At 38.8% G+C, this 24,931-nt stretch overlaps 2 protein-coding genes across 4 annotated transcripts; one reads left to right on the plus strand and one right to left on the minus strand.

Moving 5' to 3' along the window:
• Nucleotides 1-65: 65 nt before the first annotated feature.
• Nucleotides 66-4,188, minus strand: LOC124222348 (oxaloacetate decarboxylase, mitochondrial). The gene is made up of 4 exons (XM_069137394.1): nt 4,160-4,188; nt 3,815-3,890; nt 491-641; nt 66-403 (listed from the first exon to the last, which is right to left on the minus strand). The coding sequence occupies exons 1-4, from the start codon at nt 4,186-4,188 to the stop codon at nt 66-68; spliced, it is 594 nt and encodes a 197-aa protein (XP_068993495.1).
• Nucleotides 4,189-5,862: 1,674 nt separating this feature from the next.
• On the plus strand, nt 5,863-24,436 carry slmb (beta-transducin repeat containing E3 ubiquitin protein ligase slmb). Of its 3 annotated transcripts, none has more exons than XM_046631930.1 (9): nt 5,863-6,083; nt 19,846-20,080; nt 20,187-20,373; nt 20,528-20,984; nt 21,237-21,610; nt 21,772-21,850; nt 22,031-22,217; nt 22,316-22,363; nt 22,602-24,436. In XM_046631930.1, the coding sequence occupies exons 1-8, from the start codon at nt 6,030-6,032 to the stop codon at nt 22,324-22,326; spliced, it is 1,584 nt and encodes a 527-aa protein (XP_046487886.1). In that variant the 5' UTR covers nt 5,863-6,029; the 3' UTR covers nt 22,327-22,363; nt 22,602-24,436. The 3 variants fall into 3 exon arrangements, with proteins under 3 accessions (XP_046487886.1, XP_046487887.1, XP_046487888.1); XM_046631931.1 differs by having other exon boundaries at nt 22,034-22,217; XM_046631932.2 differs by lacking the exon at nt 5,863-6,083 and adding an exon at nt 17,509-17,600.
• The last annotated feature ends 495 nt before the right edge of the window (nt 24,437-24,931 follow it).

Below are 24,931 nucleotides of genomic sequence, written 5' to 3' on the forward strand. Positions count from 1 at the left end.
AGAGAGCATTTATTTCCTAACATCGTGCAATTGAAAACTGAGATGATGGGACTTGTAACATTCGACTATTCGGTGTCCACGGAGAAAACAGCAGACGTAATGTCATCTATGCCAAACTCTATGACGTCCCCAGGGTAAATTAGACCCGAGTAAGGAGGGCTTCCAGTTAAAATTAAATCATATTTTTCCAGAGTCGTAAACTTGCTAATAAACGATATCAATTCCGGAATAGTGCGAATCATCTCTTTTGTATTAGCGTGCTGTCTCGGTCCACCATTAACGATACACCACAGCATAGCATTTTGAGGATCCTTCAACGCGTCGTACGGAATAAACCTTGTCACGGGGCACGAAGTATCAAAGCATTTAGCCAACGTCCAGGGTTGGCATTTTTCTCTAGCTTCTATCTGTAGAAGTTCGAAGTTTGTTGACGAAGATTGAATTATTTCACACTGTGACCACACCATTCTTTCTGTCAAACTTCAATCACGAACCAATTGATCGACAGCCGTCAAATCTTGGGCAACGCAATATCCCATCACGTAATTCATGGCTCTCTTGACTTCCACCGATTTGCATTTAGTTCCGATAATCACGCCTAGTGTTGTTTCCTGTTTTATGTCTTTGTACAAGGCTGGAATCTGTTATTGCGATGATTAAAGCAACTGCGAAATGTTAGAAAGTTGCTTCGCGAAAAGCTATAACTGCATTACGTACGCAAATATCTTTATCCTCCTCAACCAACGACGTAGATGGCTTCAAAGAGAAGTACGGTGAAGCTCCTTCATCGTTGGTAGAATTTCGAAGAACAGGACTGCGATGTGAAATTGCAAAACATCGTTAGACTTTCCGAATTTAACGAGTCGTTAGATCTACAGCTTACCGATAATTCACGCCCGTGCAAACAACCTTCTTGGTATATCGAACAAAACTATCTGCACATTTGTATATAGTATCTTTTCGACAATTTCGCATAGTTTCGTTATAAACAATTTATCGAAAAATTCTCCAACGTGTCAGCTAAAATATCCGGCTTGAAACTTTGGCGTCATTTTCGCACTATAAAAAGCATCCTCCATCTTCACGTAATATTTGTCCTAAATATATTTGGGCAATCATTTTACGTCGAAATTCGTAAATAGACAGCATAAAGTGCATTTCAAAAACTAGTATCGATAGTACATTGGTTGCCGCGAGATCGACTAAATCAATTGACGGCGTCGACTGACGGAGCCGGCTATGTTTAATCGCAAAATTCCACAATATATTTGAATAAGCTTATCAAAAATACAGACTGTCGACGCTAATTCGGTAAAATGAAAATGAAACTATGAAAAAAAAAAACAAAAATATTAAGAGGAAAAAAACCAATTGTTTGTTCTATAACAGGAAGTAATATGATGAACACAACGAATACTTAACACAAGATTTCACTATTCTTCGTGATTTATGTTTCCGCGCGTTGAGCATAACTTGAAAATACCGCGCTTATTCTTTAGAATGAATTTTTTGGCTCCTCGCCTATTTGCTTATCATCAGCTCGTTCTCTTGGGCAACTTCAATAAATTTGTATGGTAACTGAGGAACGTCGAGCGATAAAAAAAATATATAGCATTTGCGTTGATCAGGATCTCTCAAATACTATCGTATTCATAGGGCATCCGCGCATACGCATCAAGTCCACAATTTCTATTGTTGAAAAAAAATGCGTTTTTTGAAGTAACATTAATTTCATACAAAGAATTATTGAAATAAATATATTGTTCGACGGAACATTCGATATTTCTCTGCGTGACCTTGTAAAACAATTGGTTCGTTGCACTAAAACAGTAATTAATATGAAGAGATCAAAAAAAATATTTCTAAACACCTCAGATATATTTCATAAATACTAACGACAAGATTCTTTACAATCACTATACTGTGTCATTCATATCCCCGCGCGTCGAGGTCCGGCCCGCAAATGTCGCCGTTTCTCTCAGAATCGTAAAGTATCAAGTCAACGCGTAAGGAGCGCGGTGAAACTTAACAACATCATTATTTGTCGCAAAGTTTACCGAAGAGTTGAAGGCTCAGCTCATCTCCAGTCTTTTACCTTTTCACATACCGTTTGCGAAATCGACACGCAAAAAGCGCGATCGATCGATTTGCCAATTCCCGTAATTGATCTAAGCGCAAAAATGCGCAATCGATTAATCTGTCAAAAAATATCTAGGACTTGTTGCAGAGTTCTGTATAAATCCAATCCGCATCTGCGTCTTTTTAAATTCGACACATAGCGATGCGGATTGTTTTTCTCAGATGCGAATCAAACTTGGGCAGGATTTTGGGGCGAAGGATAGGCATGCATTGTGTGGCGTGACGGTCGGCGGTCCTCTTCAACGCGAAGTCTTCGAGCTCTGCATCTCTCCTCATCTACCGTACCACGGAACGCGAAAGATGATCGAGAGATGCGTATTGCCCATTCAGACGATCACAGAGATTAATTGAATGAAATAATGATTGAATAATTATAGACTGAATCACGGCTGAAGAGTGCCAAGTTTTTTGCAGAGTGACAAGAAATGAAAAATTGAACCTCGTTAACATTTAAAAGCTTACAAATGATCTGAAAGCTCAAGTATTTCGCTTGTTGTAGGCGGAAAAACTCTGTGATCGTTTGACGCTGTGGATTACAAAAGTCAGTGACATCGCGATACATCGCGTCCTTCCTACCCTCACCTGATTCCCAACGGAACCACCCAACGGGAAATTTTATAAGTCAGACTCACACATGATTCCCGAAACGATTACCTACCTACCCGGTTACCTATATTCGATCTAAACGATTCTCCATTCTTTCCAACACACATCATTCTTCCTCATTTGCGCCGTGGTCACCGTGATTTACCTTTTCGTTGATTACCTGTAGGTAGCAATATGTTTTTGTACCACATATAGTCAGACAGCTGATTGCATAATAATTTCAAATATACTTCGTTTAGTCATTTTAGTGATGCTGCAGGGCTATTGGTACATCAACATATTGTAAAATCGATTAGAAACATCCTGTATGCTTATCAGCATTCAACTAAACGAGCTAAATCTGCAGTCGATCAATACTTGCTGGCTGATAGAAAATTTAATATTATTCAAGATAGAGCAGGCAATTGGATTACGTTACGTTATGCCAGATTTTGAAATTTCAACGATAAAGCAATTGTGTTTATATAATTGAACCTCAGATAAATCCACCGCTTAAACGACGGCATTTGTAAATTCAAACGTAGATTATTATATCAGTATAGCCAAACAAAATTCGTTCTCGCGAATGCCGAGTAAGTGATGGTTACCTGTCGCGGTGCTCATTCCACTTTCAACAACGTGCAAAATTTCTAACTTCGACTAACCCATTGTAAAATAGATAAATTGCAAAAAAATCATTCGACTGACAATGAAAGTCAAGCACCGTTGCGATCGCGAATGAGCCTATCCATGCAGCTAAGAAATCAAAGATTGTGTAGCAATTTTTACCGCCACGCCACGTAACAGACATAGGAGTTCCAGGGAAATACCCGTAACCTAACACGTGCAAACTCACCAACGTTGCCGAATAATGGAGAAGTTACTCGGATGTCTCTGCCCAGCTCTGGAAAGAAACAAATAAGGAAACTCGAATTAATTCAAGCAGACTGGATTTTCGGTTCTGAAATTATTTATATTTCTGTTGTCTACTTCCATATATATTCACTGCATGTTAAACAGGGACAGAAATTCGGTTTCAAACATACCACATTTAATTATTAAGCAATTATTAAGATAAGTTAATCCTTACCTCCTCTGGGTTGCTCCTCACTTTACTGCATGTAGGAGTTCTCGTAGTTGAATCGTCAAGCGACGCACTTTTGACACTGCAATCAAAATGTAACCGATTATTACTCACACAATAAAGCTAAATCAGATTTCGTATCACTAAATACTGTCTGTTAAAACAATTTTGTTTTCCACGATTATATTTCGGTGGTTTGTGATTTGATAATAACTGAACTGCAGAAACGAATGATAATAGAAGGTTAATCAAGTTTTTACATGGTAATAAAGGATTACAGTATCGTCGGACTCCAGGAAAACAATCGGATAAAGATGGAATCGGTGACTCGTAATGGGTAAAAATACTCACCGATAAACACGAGCCGCCGCGCTACACATTGTAGCAGTATTCCCATTCGCTAAAGTTCCGAATTTTAGTTTTTTATACACAAAAAACAACGGCAGTACGACCTACGCACTAATAAACGCGTTACAATTACATTTTATAAACGTAAAAGGTTGACGTTACTAACGTTATCGTAACGAAAGATTGGGAAAAAATCACTTTTTTCTTATTTTTATAATGAGTTTGAAGGAAGTGAGATTGCAAAATGTTGGTATTTTTTATTTCATTACGGTTCACTGAATTTCAAGCACTTCCAAAATCTCAGAATAACGGAATTTCCGCACCACGAATGGTTACCGGTAACGTTACTAACTTCAACATGATACGCGATCCGCGATCCGAAATCCGAGAAACGATCTCGACAGCCACGTTTCGCAACGTCCGTTTTATCAGAACATGGGAAAAATTACCGCAACGGGAGATTATCGTAGCCTTGTCTCGTCAGAAAACGCTTGTGACTTGTCAAAAGTCTGCACGAAAGCACTCTCAATCTGTCCAATAACCTATCTAGAAAACTTTGGAAAGCTATATAAATCACGAATCCGCCCCGTAACAACACTTGATCATTCTCACTTTCTGTACTGTAGTACGTATGTTCGTTGGTTGCCTCAACCGACAGGATAAACTCGGTAACAATACAAAACTACGCATTTACCGGTCATCAGCAAACAAACAAAAAAAAATGACGATCGCTAGAAGCTGAAGTTGCACAAAACAATGGAAAGTCGATACACAAAGCGCACCACGCACAAAACTCACGTACAATGTTCATAGGCTGTTTTCATTCAATTAACTCATTTTTTCTTCGAGCCAGACGCTGCCGTTCGTGTATTATTCACAAATAAGTTTGGTGGGAACACACTGACCAAATAACATGATCACGTTTGCCTGAACGACGTGATTTAAATTCCGAACTGATCGCGCGCGTGGTTTCACTCCGGCTGCTCGGATACGACTGGCACCGATTGGCACAGAGCGGTCGGATTTTAAGAGAATTTTCGTATCACACGGAGTCAGACGTAAACTTGGATTTGATGACGACTTTCGACCGAACAGAATATGTGTGAAAATACATTTATAATGTGGAGAAGAAATCGCAAAACATTCTCTTTTCTGAATGTACGAACATAAGATTTAAACTAATTCTAAAATAATGGGCGCTTTGCTTCTGCGTTAATTTTTTAACACAAAACGATACCAAGTGATTTCATTGGCCTATTCTATTAAATCCGATCGATGATATCACTTATTGTCGATCTGTGTCAGGAAATTGATGTAAAAGATAAGGCCCCCTTTGTTATTGGTAAAGCAAAACAACAAATATGTATGTATACAATTGTTAACGGAAGAATTTAACCCTTGGAAAATTTTCGTGACGATTACTCGGTAGGTAAGTGGTCTTGCCGCCGTACGAAGCCGTGTCAGCGATCCGGTAACTTCTTCATCGGCCGCTCGCGAACAATGCTCACGAGAGACTCCCAGAGTGCCAGCATGTAATACAAGTTCGAGTCGCCATCTATGATCGAGTGTGGATAATTAGTACTAGCTATTTGGTAAATAACCAAGGAATTCAGCGCTGCAGCCAACAAAGAAGTCCGAGTCCACGTAGCCGCGATGCGGTGCATAGTTATTTGCGATTTGTTATGTTGGTAAAATTCCGTACATCGACTTCCTGTGCATGGCGAACACCCGAGCAGCGTTGTCCGCGGCTGCGAGTAGTCCAAGAGTGTTGTCGAGTGGGTGTTAAACGTTCGCAGAGCCGTATTGAATCCGTTCAATGTTAAATCGTGAGTTATAGGTAATTAGTTTATCGAGGATACAGTGTGAACCGATAATGATTAACATGGAAACAGACAAAGTAATCGAGGACCCGAACACGTATAGTCAGGTGCGTATCAACCGACCCGTATTTTCCTCCCGAAACAAACGGCCATCTTATGTTTCTTAACCGCGGAGGGAATAGGAAACCGAAACCTGCCTCCCCCTCACTATTTTCACACCATTTTACACGGCGTTTCGCTATATTTAACCTAACTATTTTTTCCCCCGCGTTAACCGCTCGTCCTATCAAATAATCAGTTCCGGAGGTTATGAGACGTCGCTCCGATTCAACGGGATGCATCATCGTCAATTTCCCTCAGCTATCGTGCATACGAGACGTGCACACAAACACACAGTAACACACACACACACACACACACTTGGTCATTTCTATCCCCGCATAGGACGCATAAACCAATATCAGTACTAATCCAAGCGGAGTGGACTCGTTAAAAATACAGAACAAACCGACCAAAGTAACGAAGAAAAGAACATTCTTAAAGGCATATTTTATTTTTCTTGCCGTGAATGAAAATATGTTCAAAATAATATTTGAGGTACCAATTCGTAAACTTAGATACCTTATTTTCCGAAATATCACTATTTGACGTTTCTTCCGTGAATATCAAAATTGGTTAATCAAATAACACGAAAAAAATAATAACAATGTTTTTCATGTTGTACAGAAGAATATGGCAATGATAATAATTAATCTATTCTTTCGACGACCCGCGCAAATTATTACGTACTTTAGGAGATAATTAATTAGTTGTTGATATTACTTTTCACTTTCTTTGTAGGACGAATATTTTCATCAACAATTCATTCTGAACTACATCCGACGAAATACCGTTACGATTTAAATATTTTTCTCTCAACAAGTCGAAAATCATCGTAATAAAGTACCACAAGAAAAATAATAAATGTTTTCGCCATTTTCCTTCCGTACAGATTATTTCCGATTCAAGCGTAAGTCAAAAACAAAGAATCAACGACCTTTGTTGATTACTGCATAGAAAATGAATTTAATCGTCAGTAAACCTCTGCAATATTCTAAAAACAAAGAAACACATTCATCAGTAATTTCCGTCCAGTTATTTTCCTTCACAAACTCTACAAAAGTCACAAAGGTTTCAATCCGTGAGAATGTCGCATTTCAGAAGTACCTCGAACAAGTAACTGTACAAATTCAGCGTTCAATGGGGGAGGTGAGCAGCAGCGATGAGAAAGCACAGGGGTCAAAGGGCGCGGGATCTCCGCATAACACGAAACTGTGTATCGTTTGGCCCCCGTGTCGGTTAGGCGTATATTTCTACATATGTACGTAATACGCTACATAGACGTATGTACAAACACAATGTATTACGGTCGCCTCGACGCGTCACCGTTATACCGTACAGTTTACATGTCTCTTATACCTGTGTGCGTATTCGCTTTCTCTCCCTTTCCCTCCTTATCCCTCCGCTTCTTGAAACAAAGGAAAAGAAGAGGAAGAGGAAGAACGAGGTTCTCCGTCCCGTTTCGTTTCGTTGCCAACGTTGCCCTGGCTTGCTCCGAGAAGAGGGTCAAAGGTGAATACGCAACCGGGGCGAAAAATCCCCTCCCCCATCCCTTCTGTGCCGTTGATCGAATCCACCCCCTCTTTCTTCCTTTCTCCTGCAAAGCGTCGCCACAGCCCCCGAGAGCGGGTTACTACATAATCAATGTTTTAGTCCCCCCCCTTTCACGACCCAACCCGAGCCACCCTCTCGGCAGTCAGTCAGTTCCACTGTTTGTCGGTGTATGTACGTCATGCCGTGCCACGGCCCTCACACCCTTGCAAGTACGTGTGTATGATATGCGTACACAGGGGCGTAAGTAGGCCAGAAATTCGACACCCGATCCGTCGAGCGAACCCTGATCAACGTACGTGATATAACAATGAGAGTCTCAATATCAAAATAACAAAGGTAAAATCGCGGTGGAGTTTAAGAGATTTTTGATTGAATCGACGGTCGTTTCATTTCTATCTGGCTGAAGTTTGTAAAGTTATTGCAATGTTGTGTCTTTAGAAAAAGTCGTTATTTTGCAACTTTAGGATGACTTGATATTTAAGCAACTGTTGATAAAGCATGAACGAACTCTGATTTTGTAAATTCAACTTCTCCAGTTATTCTTAAGGTGCAAAATGGTAATTTTTGTTTCAATCTTCCGATACGGTAACGTTGCTAACCGCAGCCACGTTTATCTTTCTTCAATTTTTTTTATCGCATCGCAAAGGGATGCCGGGTGTGTTTCAATCGAGTTCAAATCGATTGAATTCAGAAAGCATTGCCCTGGTTGCTAAAGCCGGCACGATTACTCTCACCTTAGGATGTGTATTATGTACGGTACGTGTCAAAGTGTTGCAGGTACAATTACTTGATTAATTAATTCATTAATTTCCCTCCTACGTCGTAAAGCCGGTGTTCGCATAATACGTATGTGTATTACGCCACGCGGGTGTATAATTTGTACAACGTGTAATTAATTCTTCGTCACGTTAGACGGCCAGTGCCGCGAAATTTGTTCCACGAAACAGAATCAGGTCTGCTTTGCGTTGGCGGGCTACAGAGTTCGTAGTTTTCCCTGTTGATTAATTATGGACCTTCCTTAACATATATATATTGTTTTGTTTGAAAATTTTCCGCAGGCCTTGACAAGCTTCTGTCTTCTGTGTACTTGACTTGCTTTAATTAACGTGGATCGATAACTAGAAGATCGAAAACAAAGATTACAGTAAGAATAGGAAAAAGAAAAAGAATATTATACGGACGATTCTTGCCGCAGCCACGAAATCCAACCTAATCGTTATGTAGCATTAGTTGCAGCAGTCACGGATAGGTATAGCCGATTAATTTCGTTCCAGCAAATGAGAGAGAGTCGATTCCGATTCATGTTTTCGACCAACCGCAGCACAAAACTCGATTTTCTCAATCTAGGCTCGGTTTTGATCGGGCATTGACAAATACGATCCGTACTTACGAAATAATAATCACTAAGAAAAAAATAAAAGAATGACGAAGCTTTGTACGACAAAAGATAATTAAAACCAAAGTATAACGAAACAGTGACCAAACTTCGTATACAAAAGAGCGTATGTACATATTGTACATATAATGAGATTGAGAATTCGGCTCACGCGTAAATCCTATCACTTTGTGTTACGATCCGGTATACACGTTGCTCAGGAACAGTATACCTAGAAACTTTTGACGAACTCTCAAGGTTGCGATTGAATCGCGGTACCTACACCCGAAAGCGACGGATTATTAAGCCCGGAGATGGTCAAGCGAAGGACACGTAAGGTGGTGCTGACTGCTCACCTATTCATCCCGGTGGTTCTTTTTTTTTCACCTTTTTACCATACATGTACAACTCTGATTGGTGAAGGTCCTGCGGAAATTTTTTTATTTTTATTTTTTTTTTTCTTATCCATACACTGGGTTACGTAGGTATAAACCCGTTCTTTCATGGTTGCGAATTACGCGCTTCAGGGACACGAGGCATCGAAAATAATGATTGTGTACAAAATATTGATACGTGAATATGTAGGTACGGAGGAAGCCTTGAACTCACACATCCGCATCACGGGTCTTTGGTTACTTCCGATTTCCGGTTAAGTACGCGAGGTTATTGAACAACGCGTGTAAAAGAAGCTTGAACCTGCATGTATCGAAATTCGGATCTCTCTGATCTTGCTCCGGTATTTAGAGAGAATTGATACCAGATTGAAGTTTAGTACCTAACGTTGATGTAGGGAATTATCGAAACTGAAACGATTGTTTTGAAAATTTAGCACGGATTTGAAGAAGCTTAATTTACAAAATCTGAATACACTGCTTTTTAAAAATATACTACTCAATGTTGAGACGATCCTACATTTGCGAAATAATGTTTCCTGAAAATAAGTCGTTGTATTAACGATACGAACTTCACTCTCTTGTATTGTTCAAGTCCGAAGAAGTGTTAAATTCACTCGTATGGTGCATTCACACAAAATTTCAGCCGTAATTATCGGTCGGTAGTCACTGTTTGCCTGTCGTCGATTTTTTCCTTTCACGGAACGCAATTGCGCTGGTATATAACTTCATTATTATTATAGTTATTGCGTAAGCGAGTACATCGCCCCGTTTTTTGCCAATCTAATAGATTACAACGATCGATGTTCTCGATATAATGATAATTAAATAACAATAACAATACCAATATCGATATGTCCTCGCGTTGCAAGTGATACTTCAAAGGAAGTTTTCGACTTGTTGCACGTTACGAAAAAACCGATAACAAAACAAAAAAAAAAAGACGTCAGATCAACGCCGAAGTAGTCACGGCTTGACGACGATATCCGTTCGTTCCCCCTTGAAGAATTCGGTGGTTTAATTGCTCAGGTGACGCGCGAGCGAGCCAGCGAACCAATAAGAATACGTATTGAGTCGGTTTGTTTTTATTCCTCGCGGAGAACGTCGAACGGGGCGCTTTGTAATCGAGAGCAAAATAATGAATAAAAAACGTTCCTCTGTTGCCCGTTCGACACGCGGGTTCATTCGATCTCTTCTTCTTCTTCGTTTATACAGTCTGCAGGTAAAGTGCGCCAGTTCTACTTATTCTGGAAACTTTGCAACAGAAATGAGGCGATGATTTATACAATAGATAAATATTCTCATAATGCATACATGCTATACGTATAATGTTAAAAAATATGTTAACGATCTCATTAATTTGTCGGTTTGGTATTTCGGAAAAAAAAATAACTCCATACAATTATAAACGTAATAACATATGAGTAAGAAAATTTTGCACTTCGCAAACTTTTGTGCACAATAATTACTAGATTGCAGTGTTACGAAACCGCGACCAGTTGATTACAGAATATCGCGTATTATTGTGTAACGATTCCTGGAGAAAGGAGTTTCACCATCCCGTTATTGGTTTTTCTTCTTCTTTTTTTTTCGTTTTTTTGTCTATGCAGGGACGCATTTCGAAGCAGCACGGTGCGTTAGGAATATCGGCATGTGATATAACCACGGCAGATCGATCGATCGATCATCGTCGATGCTGCAATAGGAATTTTTCAATCGTGTACAACGAAGTCACACCTGTAACCAAAGTAGATACCCGATGCCCGACGACGACGTCTTCTTCTCGTGCAAAGACCTCACCTCGAGGTGGTGGAAGAGGAGGTTGAGGGGGGACGCGGTTAACCAGAATATCACGGGGTTCGTGCAGTTGTTGAACCTCACGACTAGCTTCTTGGTTGCCGAGTACCGGCAAGGACGTTGTTGTTACTATGCGTTTCCGATTCCGTTTCAACTCGAGAGCCAAAATCGTTCCAGAGGTGTCAGGTTATCGGCGATGATTTTATTGCGAGAAATGTACCCAATGGAAAGTTGTTTTAATTCCGTTGTATTTTTATTTTTTTATTTTTTTATTAAACAACTGATAAACTGCTGTATAATTACTACCAACGCAACTAGGATGTGAGGCTTAACATTGAGATTGAATTTTGAACCGTTCTGTACAATATATAACGCGTTTATAATTGAATCCGGTAAAGGTATCTTACCGGATATCTATCTTCGAAAAGCGAAACGCGACGGTTCTTGTAATAAGTATAATAATCAGCTGCAGCAATGATAAGTGAAAGGCGAAGTAGTACCTGACTCTATTACCTTCCTGCAGTGTACAAACAGAATCGTGGAGTAATACGAGGATAACGACTCCTAAGATCGGTAGAAGAATCTACCAAGTGCGGTTTTCGAACAACTATAGCTCAACTGGAGGGTGTCCATTGCGGGATCAAAGTTGTTATTTTATGTAGGTATACGGGTAGATAGTCCGCGAGAGAACTCGGGACAAAGTTTCAAAATTTCACCACTTTTTCATTTACATGCTTGAATCAACGTGAAGTGAAACTCATCTTTCTTAATCTTTCACGTAATCTCGAGTCATATTTGCGAACGTGTAGATTTAGGAAGTTTGTATCAAGAACGTGTTGAAATTTTCTGTTTTGTTGATATAATTTCACACTTTCTCCGCCTGTGCTCCCGAGTAACGAAACCTACTTAACATTTGCGAAGTGATAGGGATTATGATCGCGTTTGTACGATAATTAAGAGAAGTACGTGAAATTGTCAAAAAGACACTACTGTAATGAGCCTTGAGGGGATGCTATATACTCGACGTCGATTGGATCACGAATTGCACAAAAAAAAAAAAGAAAAGAAAGAAATAACAGCCGTATTTTACATGCAATTCGGAATAAAAACAGACCGGTATATTTTTGCGTAAAATGCCTTTTTTAACTAAGTGACGCATAGCTTCTGATGATAGCAGAAATGGAAGAGGTAATGACGCAGTCGGCAATGACTGACTATAGAATCCCCTTGATGTCATTCCAAGTGACGACGTAGGCGCGATGATGGATTTCACGGAGTTTAAAAAAAAAAATTTATCACGCTAAAATACAGTTTGCCGACTTGATGGGTGAAAACAGAAAACAAAATCCGAAATCACTTGGAGTGTTAAAATTTTCCCTCATCATATTTTCAAGACACCGTATTATACCGACGCAATTAGTATACCTACATGCATCTACGAGACGAGATTAAAGTTAGTAACGTTATCGTAACGAATCATCTGGGAAAGCATCGTTATTTTCTTAATTTTACAACGATGTTGAAAGAACTAAGATTTCAAAATATAATCGTGTTTCGCTTTATTACGGTTTACCGAATTTCAGACAATGCCGAAATCGTGATATAACTGTTTTTTCTCAGCATGAATCGTTACGACGAAAGCGTCGCTAACTTCAATTTGATTCGAAGAGCAGATAAGTATCGTCGGCACGACGCCCTACTCGTCGTGAATTTTCCGACTACGTGCTATCCGAAAGAAAATGGACGACGACACGCGCAGGCCATAAGTAAATGCACACAGCTATATCCATCTACTCTATATAAACGGTATATACACGCAAACACACGCTCGCCACTCACACTAACTACAACGTAAATATGTACAACACACAGACCCACGAGAATAGCGTCGCGACGCCGCGCCGCGTGCCGCACGCATTGCGCATTGCGCAGAGCGTCGCGTCGACTTGCGTTACGTTGCGTTGCGTTGCGTCGCCACGTTCCGGTCGTGCCGGAAGAATTGCAGGGCTGCAGACTCTGCGGAGTCTGCATCGATTAGCCGGGTGATCGGTGACCGCCCTGACAAATCTCCCGGGGTCCTCGACCCTCTCTCTATCCTCTTCTTCCCAGTACGTCGGCTCTTCTATTTTCTTCTCTTTTTTTTCTTTCACCGCATATACAAAACGTCCGTGCTAATGCCGAAAGGGCGTATAATTTTTTTTCTTATTACCAATCGTTTCGTAGACTTATTTTCAAGCTAAATATTGGAAAAAGAATATATACGCCCTTTTGGCTTTTCAAGTTAGATGTACGCCCTTTTTACTTTGAAAATTTTTTTAGATAGCTCTCTAATCTAATCTAATGCCATAAGGGCGTAAAATAAGTATAAGCCCGTTTGGCATTAGCACCGCGATATAATTCCAGAACTACTGAACCGATTTTCATTATTTTATTAATTTTTCATTTCTGTGGATGGCTACAACGTTCGGACAGGTTTCAGTCTATATTTCGTTACAACGAGATTAATAGCTTTTTAGATATAACGATATTATTAGAGATTTATGCGAACGTCTACTAAACTCTGACAGACAGAGGAAAGTTCTGTTGGAGAGTTTCTAACGTCTGGATGAGCTTTCAAAAAATCTGCAAGAGCATATGGCTATATTGTTCAATAGTTTTGCCACGAGAAGCATTTGAAAGTATTAGCCAGCGGAGCCACAATGGGCTGCTAGTAGGAAAGCAAAAAGAAAATATGCGATTCGCGTAGGAATAAAAAAATCATTGTGGCTCCAGTTTGGGCGTTGGATTTACATAATTAAATTATCTACCGTTTCAAACTTTATATATATATATATATATATATTTACCCACGATCGTTACGTTCTGCCCGGGAATAACTTTTTCTTCCGTTTTCTATTATTTTTTTTCTCAGCTAATCTTGCTCCTGTACAATATAATAATTGTATCATTGTACATCCATTTTGATACTTTTACCGAGAGAGGCGAACGAACGTGTATCGAATAGGATTATTTCTAATCCTCATGCCGTTCGACTTCCCCATACATATACTGTAATACATGCAGAACATACGGTAGTACATTATCGATTGTTGATCGATTGTGTCGGTACAGCACTGGTTATATATTTGCATCAGCGATATCGCGTTCGAACTTATTGCGAAACGAAATATCAACGTGGGCTAACTTAACCGCACTATAAATAAACTGGAGGAAAAATGAAAGAAAAATAAGGAATCGGAAGAGAAGACGGGTTACTTACGTCGAAAATTTTTATAATTCTTTGAAAAATTTCTATATCCTTATTTACGGCGTGTGTTCTCTAATCAGCACGCATACACGTATAACGCACACGTATAATCAGCTTGTAAAGTGTCGTCAACCGCCACCCATATAATCAGCAAACCGGATACAACAGCAGTGCCAGAACTACGATAGTTATTTTAAGGTTGTAAGTTATTAACAGTGCTAAAATGATGCACTCCGTTATTAATTCATATTATTTATTCAATTGAGTATTCGGTTATTCGTCAGCGAATTATTTGGCAAATATTTTTCATATTAAAATAGCAAGCTTTTTTGGTGGTTAGCACCTTCTACATGCATTTGTACAACATTCCGAGTTAAGAATTCTGATCGATTACACTATAGGACAAGAAAGAAACGAACGGAACTCAATTTGTTCATTAATTTCGTGTATACGCTGTTTATATTTGCTCGTGAAGCAGTTTCAGACCTGTGCAGTGGTGGTGACTTATACTCAGCAATTTTCTCATTTTACTACGTGACTCAGAGGGAAGAGAAGTGTCTCACAAACTCTCGACGTATAACGTATATCTGCATTTCGCGTGGATGCGTACAATCGAATAGTTTAAAGGGTTGCGCATATATATATATATATATGGATAAGCATTCATTCCTGGACGTGTAGATGGATGCGATATTTGTATGAGTACGTACAACTTTGTGTGTGAAGAAAATACGAAGAGAGAGAGTAAGAGTTGTACGAACGATGATTCTGCTTTAGACTGGCCATCAATCGATTGGCAAATTATTTTGTTGCTAATTATGTGCGCAGCTTAGGGAAGTTGTAGAAAGAATAATTTACGGTTACCGCAAAGTATAATTGTTTTCTGAACAAACATAATTTACTTCTAAAGTGATCGTGCAATCGGAGAGAGAAACATACGTGATACGAATGGAGCTTCAAGCTTTGGATCAAAGGAGCCACGGTTATAACTCCAAACGAAGCCGCGTATACGCAGGGAATAAAAAAAACTGATCGAGTGTGTTAATATAGCTATACACACGGTATGGTGTATTTTTGTATTTATTTTTATTATACGAAAACAAACAATCCAGCGTTTTAGCATTAATCTATTTTAAAACCTGTGAAATCGCCTCGATTGGACGTATACGTTTACTAAAATTCTTACGCAGGGGTATACTTGGCTGTGATAGCAGCGGAAATAGCCGGTTTCGTGTCTTATTTCGTGATTGTTTGTCTATTCTAAACTCGTTTTATCGTCTCCTCAAACCGAACGTTGATTGACACCCGCGAGTGAGGTAAAAGTAAAAAATAACTTGAGAGAGTAAAAAGGAGACAAGAATTAAAGATAGGAAAGAAAAAAAGACGTAGCCCAATTTTGTAATTACAGAAGACGAGCGAGTGTCGAATTTTTCCATCGCATCGTTCGCAGTTTAACCCACGCTCACTTTGCTGCTGACGAATGAATAAAAATACGAGTTTGCATATGAGATATTATGTAGTAAAATGTACGGTTCTAGATACCTTGAGCTCGGGTTTGAATTTCCGTATCGCATCGTTTCTTTTTATCTCTTCATCCCGATGATTAAATTCCTAGATTCCTCCGTGACGAGAAGACGATCTCGCATCGCGGAAAACTTATTTCGCACTGCAGCATGGTGGTGGTATAACTCTTGTAGAGATTCTGAAAAATGACTGAAGAAAAAAGAAACGATTTAACATCTACTCGGAACAGTGTACGATTTTTCGTTAAATACATACTGGATTCGAAGGAACGAATAAAACATTATCACCACATTATAGAATACCATTAAACGTATAATTATTATTATTAATGTTATAACGATGACCTTCTTTGAACGCAGAAAAAACTCACGCGGAAGATTCTGTCTACTATTCTACGAAAATTAATGACCTAATTTTCGTGACACAAACCGTAATGCGAAGTACATACTATACTTGCCTCGTTCGGTCAAACGTTACAGGCGTAACGGTATCTTCTCTACTGCACTGACTAGATGAAAAAAATTTCTCATATGAGGAACAGAGAAGCGGATAATATGTACTATACTACATCTGTTTAAATTTCATTCGACTAATAAACTTTAAACCAATGTCATTCTATATGCAAATTAGATCGTAAAGAAACTGGGATTAAAAATCAATCTCGGGAACCGAAAGTAAGCCCGTATATGCTTTTCTTCTTCACTCTCTAAGGTCCTGTAAATCATACACTACGCAGACACATGTTTTGGTGTATTATCTAAAACAGAAAAATCCAGGAGTGAGAAGGACAACGAAGCCTTGTCACACGCATCTTCAATCGCATTTCTAATATATGTATAATTATAATACATAACCCGACGATGAACGATCCACCCGGGTTACGTCTTTCCTTTTTGCTCACTAATCAGCGAGTCTGGCATAAAGGAAGAAGAGTATTCAAGTTTCCCATTTATGCGACGTTTTTTTTATTTCCGGTTCCAGCTGCTCGCGCCGATAAAATCGGTGAAGCGGAGACGCACGCGGTAGAAAAACGCGAATCAGAGCCGGAGAGAAGCGGGTTCGGAATACCGTTAGACAAAGAGGAAGAGCGCCGCGATAAGTTCATGATCATGGGAGCCGAATCGTTGCGCGGACCGATCTCTCATCGTCAGTCTTTGTTGCACTTTACCTGTCTCAATCACTCGCTCACTTCGCAAGCGTGCTTATCTTTCTCTCTCTCTCTCTCTCTCTCGCTCTCTAATATAAAAATATACATACATATATATATATATATATAGACGCACGTGTGCAGTCGCAAACAAAGTGTTACCCGCCTTTTTTTTTTTGCTACTTGCAACTGCAACCCGCAGTAGTGAAATTATATTTCTTTGCTGCACGTCCCCTAAGTACACGTACCTTATAGACACGTAGCTAATTGCTCCAAGTGCAGTAATTCCCCGACTCGTTGTACGTATCTTACCTATCTTTGTACATACGTACGTACGTATAACGGTTAATCAGACGCTGCTCGCGGCTGTGAGCTGCAGAACTTCTGCTGCTGCTGCCAGTGCTGGAGCTGGTGTTGCTAGTTAGTAATCGGTGAGGAGGGTGACAGAGGCTGTTTCACACGTGAACTTCTACACGGTCGTTCATAGACGTATGTATGATGTACCTGATGATGCAACATTTGCACCATAATTTTGAAATATTCTTCACGCAAGTTAATCTTTGTACGCGCCATACAATTCTGCGTCAAGCATCAATTATTTTCTGTCGATGATTATATTAAATGATTATTCTTTGGCTGTATACGCAACGAACCATGGCATAAAAATAAAAGGACGAAGAAGTGATTTATATTCACGTATTATATTATGTTGTATAATATGTAACAATTTCGAAGAGTCGCGCCTTCGTTGACTCTGTCGGTTTTATGGTGATGATACGACAGATACATGATCGTAGCATCAAATGATTGATAATCCCAGTATTATAATCTATACATTGAAAGAATCTCTCTAGACTGTGCAATGGGCATTTATTCGTTATACATCTACGGTGTTCAGGGATAGTAGATTATATTCTCGGGATGATCGCCATCTTGCTGCTGCAACTGTTTGTACGGTGAGAAAGTTGCACCGTGATTGACCGTTACACGAGAATGAAGATTGAAGGATTTTTCACCGTCGAATAGATAACTGTTATATGTGCGAGGAATACAGTTCGTATACAATTCCAAAGCGCTGGTCAAATTGTGAATATTGTTATTACGACATGCGTATAAATATATACACGTATACGTACAAATACAATTTTTTCACCAATTTTTGTCGATGAATTACACTTGACTTTACACAGTCTGATAACAGATAGCAGTAAATGAATAAACGCGGTTAATATCGCAAGCAAAATTATTTTAGTATATCAAATCGCGATGCGTTTGTCGAATTTCACAATGGCTACACAGAGGCAGACGTGCATAACAAAGAACTTGAACGCGGAGGAACAGCACAAGTGGTTAAATGCTCTCGAAAAATTAACCGGGTTCGGACGTTTCGAATTGAAACATGTATCATTATGCACGTAGCACTCATTATTAGGGCTTAGAGAGAGAGGATCGTCTCTGGCCGATGTGAATCGTGGTCGCAACTTTTGAGGTCAGAGACCTTCGTGCGACTCCACCTTGCGTCGGGAGATGAGGAAATCTTTACAATGGACGCTTTCCTAACTGTTGTTGGTTTTTGTTTATACATATCGCGGTGCTAATTCCAAAAGGGCGTAAATTTTTTTTTTTTTTTTTATCATCATTGGATATTGTCAATAGATCCGTAGACTTATTTTCAAGCTAAATATTGAAAATTAGCTTGAAAATAAATGATACGCCCTTTGGGCTTTGGCACTGGTATATACTATAGGAACCAATTTGGAACGGTAAAGAGTAAAAGCAATTATTACAATTATACTATTATTATAATATCGAGTACTTCCTCCGCAGTTGTCGAATCGAAAGCCTGATAGTGAAATTTGCAAAACTAGTTTCTGCCGCTATCTTATCTGATTCATCAACGCGACGTATGCACCGACTATACACATTACGTTTCGTTCTTAGAAATTTCCCTTTTCCCGTTCCTCTCGGATCCCGTTTGTTGGTCGCATATTACACGAGTATTAAAGTTGTTTCGTTCTATGCTGGCAGCGGCGACGTAAATGACTCACCTGCGTTTCACGTAATCTGTATGTGAATCTTCGCGTGAAGAAACTGAGAACCCAAATGTTCCGTTCTGCTGTTACTCGGATAGATCATCATAACAGACGACGCGGTCGAATCACACGATAAATGTATACTAGGTAAATACGCGTAATATTTACCTAGCTCTCTCTCTCTTTCTCTCTCTTTTTCTGTCTCTTGTTGATTTTCTTTTTCACTCGCGTGTAACGAATATTCCCCGAAGGAAATGAACATTCGATCGATTATACGAAAGGAGGGGAGATAACCGCGTTATTCGATAACGACGAAAGGTGACGAAGTCAATTTCAAAGAAATTGTTCGAGAATTTGAATGTAACTCCCGAGCTAAAACGCATTATACCCGGAACGCCGGTGACGAGGAAATCGCATTTGTCGCTTCGGCTCAATCGATTGTGTGTATTTTAAATCGCGCGGCGACGTCTGCGTCACGTGGGGCCAAAGAAGAACCAGACCTAAAAGCCTGGAGCCCAAGCCCCGCCCCTAGGCATGACAGTCCGTTTATTTCAGCTGAAACGTCTCTCACCATCCCTACCACCATCGCCGATTACAAATTTACACAAGCTAGTCAGCGATCATCTGCTGACGGATCTCGACGAACCGATGTAACAATCCTTCGGTGATAATTTATATCTTGTATTTTGTTCAATTTCCAGTTTCCAATGACGATACTCTACGATCCAGCTCGCAAGAAAGAACCGCCGACTGGTGTTTCTGCTCAGTATACCCAGGAGCGGGAAACTTGTATGAAATTATTTGAGAGATGGAGCGAACCGGAGCAAGTGCATTTTGTCGAGCAGCTGCTAGCAAGAATGTGCCACTATCAACACGGCCATATAAACGCCTACCTAAAGCCGATGCTACAGAGAGACTTCATATCCCTTCTACCGAGTGAGCGGCGACGATATATCGACCATTTTTATAGTTTGATGAAACTGTTCGTTTTTGTTCACCCCCAATAAATAAAAATTGACATTTTTCTGGTTTTAATTTACAGAGAAAGGCCTGGACCATGTAGCTGAGAGCATTCTATCGTACTTGGATGCAGACTCTTTGTGCGCTGCGGAAATGGTCTGCAAGGAATGGTACAGAGTAATAAGCGAAGGGATGCTGTGGAAGAAGCTGATCGAGCGAAAAGTTAGGACCGACTCACTGTGGAGAGGCTTGGCTGAAAGGAGAGGCTGGTCAGTTAATATTTTGACAAATCATTGATAGTTGACAAATTGGGAACACGATCGCCGGCGATGAAAGAGCACAAAGTAACATTATCATTTTGACGATGAGAGAAAAAGAAACGACGCGAATGTATGTGATAATTGTTGTTCCTTTGATTTTTAGGATCCAGTATTTATTCAAGCCAAGGCCGGGAGAAAGTCATCCGAATCATGCATTCTACAGAACTCTATTTCCGAAAATAATCAAGGACATAGACAGCATAGAAAACAATTGGCGGATGGGTAGGCACAATCTGCAGAGAATAAATTGTCGCAGTGAGAATTCGAAGGGTGTCTATTGCCTGCAGTATGACGACCAGAAAATCGTATCAGGTTTGAGAGACAACACGATAAAAATATGGGACCGGAACACACTACAGTGCATCAAGGTTCTCACAGGGCATACGGGATCGGTTCTTTGTCTCCAGTATGACGACAAAGCTATCATATCTGGATCGTCGGATAGCACTGTTAGAGTATGGGATGCCAATACAGGGGAAATGCTCAACACACTTATTCATCACTGCGAAGCCGTTCTACACTTACGCTTCAACAACGGAATGATGGTCACATGTTCAAAGGTGTGTAAAAAATTAGCTTAACCTGTAGTACGATTTGGTAGCGTTAAAACTTGTTACGCTTGAGTTAACATAATGCATTAAGCGCTAGAGAATTTTTACAGCTGCTCGGTATATTATTCAATTCTTTTTGTGGCAACTTTATTAAGAAAAAAAAATGAGGGAAACGCAGAATTTAGAGAACTGTGATTCTTTCCGATCGAGTGTACAAGGGCAGCTCCGGTAATTTGACCGAAAAAATTGTTTGTTTTTCAGGACCGATCAATCGCAGTGTGGGACATGACTTCGCAAACGGAAATAACATTGCGCCGTGTATTAGTGGGTCACAGAGCAGCTGTAAATGTTGTAGATTTTGATGAGAAGTACATAGTGTCGGCGAGTGGCGATAGAACTATTAAAGTGTGGAACACGTCCACCTGTGAGTTTGTGCGAACATTAATTGGACACAAACGGGGTATAGCGTGTTTGCAATATAGGGATCGCCTAGTAGTCAGTGGTAGCAGCGATAACACGATTAGACTATGGGACATTGAGTGTGGTGCGTGTTTAAGAGTTCTCGAGGGTCATGAGGAGCTGGTACGATGTATCAGGTTCGACAGTAAACGGATCGTCAGTGGGGCTTATGACGGGTAAATCGACTTTGTATTTTTATAATTTTTAATATTTATATGGAACCCTGTGATTTCTTACGAAATTATACAAAATCTGATAAGATCTTGCGCGTTCCTGTAAATCCAGTGTTTTTATTTCTCGAATAGCCAAAGTAATTGCTTATTCGTAATTTCAACAGAAAAATCAAAGTCTGGGATCTCGTCTCAGCTCTCGACCCCCGAGCACCAGCTAGTACCCTCTGCTTGCGTACTTTGGTGGTAAGATACTTTTCAAAATTTTATATCTGTCATAAGACCATAAAAATGTCGTTTTTTGATTACTTTCTTCAAAATGCGACGCTTCTTAATATCTGTAACTCCCATTACAAACCTGATGACCCTATTTCTTTGTACAATGATGCAGTGATTATAGTAGGCACATGTTTTTTATTGCGCCAGGAGCACACCGGACGCGTTTTCCGCCTTCAGTTTGACGAGTTCCAGATTGTTTCATCATCTCACGACGATACCATCCTCATTTGGGACTTCCTTAACTTCAGCCCTCCGGAAGGGACACCGGCCAATGCCAACACATCGATCAATACGTCATTGGCTAATCAATCTAGTACCACCAGATCTCCCTCACGTAAGTTTTCACTATATTTTCAATTATTATCATATATTTTTTTCTGCCATTCATTTTTTAACTACAATATTGTTTTTTTTTCTTTTTTTCTGTTTCAGCATTTGAGTGACGCATCTGCAAGCAGATTCCTTTATTGTGATATGACTGTGAGTAGCAAATTAAATGACTTAATATGTATAAAAAGTAATTTAAGAATATTCCATCATGAATTTTTTTTTCATCGAAAATTGATTGCCTCGAACCTTTTTATTACAGTGTAACTTTTTTCCTTACATTTCGTACATTAAGCAAAATTAAGTTCATTATTCGTGCACATCTTTCCAGTCCCGATGAACGTTCCAAGTGATTTTGATAGTATGATTAAATTACTCAACTTTGTTTCAGACACGTGGTTAGTGAGTGAATTTAATGTGTTCACAATAGTACATGCGGAGAATGAAGATCCAGTGTTAAATATGACCAGAGCCTAAACAGACAAGACTTCTCTAAAAGACTCAGCGCTAATGACTTTTGTGTTTATCATTTGCCGTGAAAAGCAAAGAAATTCTATATATAACGTGAAACGAGGAACGTGGATGAAATGAAAACAAAAACAAAAGCAAAAAAAAAAACAAAAAAAAAAAAGTAAAGTAATGATGGTACCGACTGCTATGCTATGAATTCATTTATACGTGCTCCGCACACTGTAGTATAGTATGTACTAGGAAACGATACGATTAAGGTATTATAATTAACGTTTATACATCCCATGGATGTACACGAATATTGTCTGGTTTCGGCGAATACCTGGAATTCTTCTACGCTCTATGTCACGATAGAAGATGACCATTTTCCTATTAATGAAAAAGAAGAAGAAGATGAAGCTGGAGGAGGAGGAGGCGGAGAAGAAGAAGAAGAGAACGCTGAAGATGAAAGAAAAGACTTGAAATACGCGACAAAGTTAGAGCGTTTTTAGGGAAGCTGGATATACCTAATAGGCAAAAAGAAAAAAAAAAGAAAAAAAGAAAAAAATAGATGTATTATAATAAATTAAATTTTTTTTTTTTTATGTAATTAATTTATAGGTGAGGAAATCGCAGAATATCGTTTGATCAGAGTACTTATTCGGTGTGCATGGAATTTGATTTGAGAAAGAATTATTATTGTAGTTTATTATATACTTATTTTAGTGTCTTTTGCGATTAGCTAAACTGTATTTGCTATTTATTTAGCAAAATAGGTACCTACACTGACACCCCCATTGATCTCATTCGAAATTAACTGGATTATAAAAAAGATGAGAACAAAAGAAACTATTACCATATAGCCATTGCCACATCACAAAGCCAGTTATATTTAAGGTTTCCCTACAATGGAAATTGATCCAACCATCTTTGTGTGATTTTACTCTACGTCATTTGATAATATAATGTACGAATATATAGAATACAATATATTCATTGGCATATTGTATTGACGGCAATGTGTCCCCAACTCTCGGCACTGTAGTCCGACAAATAGATAAGTATCGGTTTATAGTTTTTTTTTTTTTTTGAAGGAAAAGAGAATAAAAAAAAACCATCGAAACAGGTGTCAGTCTCTAATTCTTAGTATCCAATTAATTTGTGTATCAAAGGCAATTATATAATAGTTACAAGGATCCAAGTGTATATAATGATTAATAATGACAATCTTCTTTTCTAGTATGAAATTTTTTTTGCGTTATCACATATCAGAAACTTACTACATTATTATTGACATAATGAAGATTGACTTTACGTCGTACCAAGTTGCAATTTTGTGTTCACCATATTATCTTCATCGGATAAGTGAAAACTTTTTTTTTTCAAGCAGTAAAATAATATTACAAAAAAAAAAAAAAAGGATTAAAAATTATGTTAATCGTCAAATAAGGTCGAGGCTTCGTTTTTGAAAATGATTCAAAGATGGTTGATACACATTCCTTTTGTGAAACGATTCTAGATTATATCTGCAATAAACAATAACGATGACCGAAATTTTTACACATACATAATATATAGTTATTAAAAAGTATCCTAATACATTTAAATACAATGTCCTATCCAGTTAATCAGTGTAACATAATGAGGTTCATAAGATCGACGATTTGAAACAATTTTGTATGAAAGATTTTCAATCCTACAGATCAGTAATCAATTCGACGAATCGCAAATTGTTCTAAAACAATAAATAAATTATCACGATACCTGTTAAAACCATCCTGACGAAATTGATTTTTTTTTTCAAATTCTATTATCATATTCATGCGCTCGCAGTTTTTCTGCGGCCGTAAAATCGTACAAATGAGTGTTGAGGCAATTTTATTACTGATGAGAAATTTTACGTTAATGTCCGCATCGCTCACGACCAAGATTCAAAACCTAAAATTACCTCTTTTTTTCATTCTCACCGACAGATTATTCATGGGCCAGAATAAGAACAAATTACATTTATAAATTGTAATATCTTATCAAATTATTAAAAATACGGAATACTTTATACGCGCATGTTAACCCATTTGAAACATCTGATTATGTCGATATTATCGGTAAAAGTGAAATTTAAATATTAAATTTTTTCCCTTACTGTTCAATGAATTTGTTCATTGTATTATGCCTGTATAACAAACATCATTACGGAATTGCGTTTCACGCATTTGCTAAAAGAAAATGCGAAATGAAAAATAAATAAATTATTGTACAAAGTAAAAACAT

Source organism: Neodiprion pinetum, chromosome 6, assembly GCF_021155775.2.
Source record: "Neodiprion pinetum isolate iyNeoPine1 chromosome 6, iyNeoPine1.2, whole genome shotgun sequence".
In the NCBI taxonomy this organism is placed as follows: Eukaryota; Metazoa; Arthropoda; class Insecta; order Hymenoptera; family Diprionidae; genus Neodiprion; species Neodiprion pinetum.

Bases quoted from the DNA above. Each gene is read 5' to 3' on its own strand.
- LOC124222348 (XM_069137394.1), bottom strand. From the start codon at position 4,188: ATGTGTAGCGCGGCGGCTCGTGTTTATCG. The intron at 3,891-4,159 runs GTGAGTATTTTT...TTTTGATTGCAG, and splicing joins GCGGCGGCTCGTGTTTATCG to TGTCAAAAGTGCGTCGCTTG. The intron at 642-3,814 runs GTAAGGATTAAC...TCGCAATAACAG, and splicing joins TGAGGAGCAACCCAGAGGAG to ATTCCAGCCTTGTACAAAGA.
- slmb (XM_046631930.1), top strand. From the start codon at position 6,030: ATGATTAACATGGAAACAGACAAAGTAATCGAGGACCCGAACACGTAT. The intron at 20,985-21,236 runs GTGTGTAAAAAA...TTTGTTTTTCAG, and splicing joins TGATGGTCACATGTTCAAAG to GACCGATCAATCGCAGTGTG. The intron at 21,851-22,030 runs GTAAGATACTTT...TTATTGCGCCAG, and splicing joins TCTGCTTGCGTACTTTGGTG to GAGCACACCGGACGCGTTTT.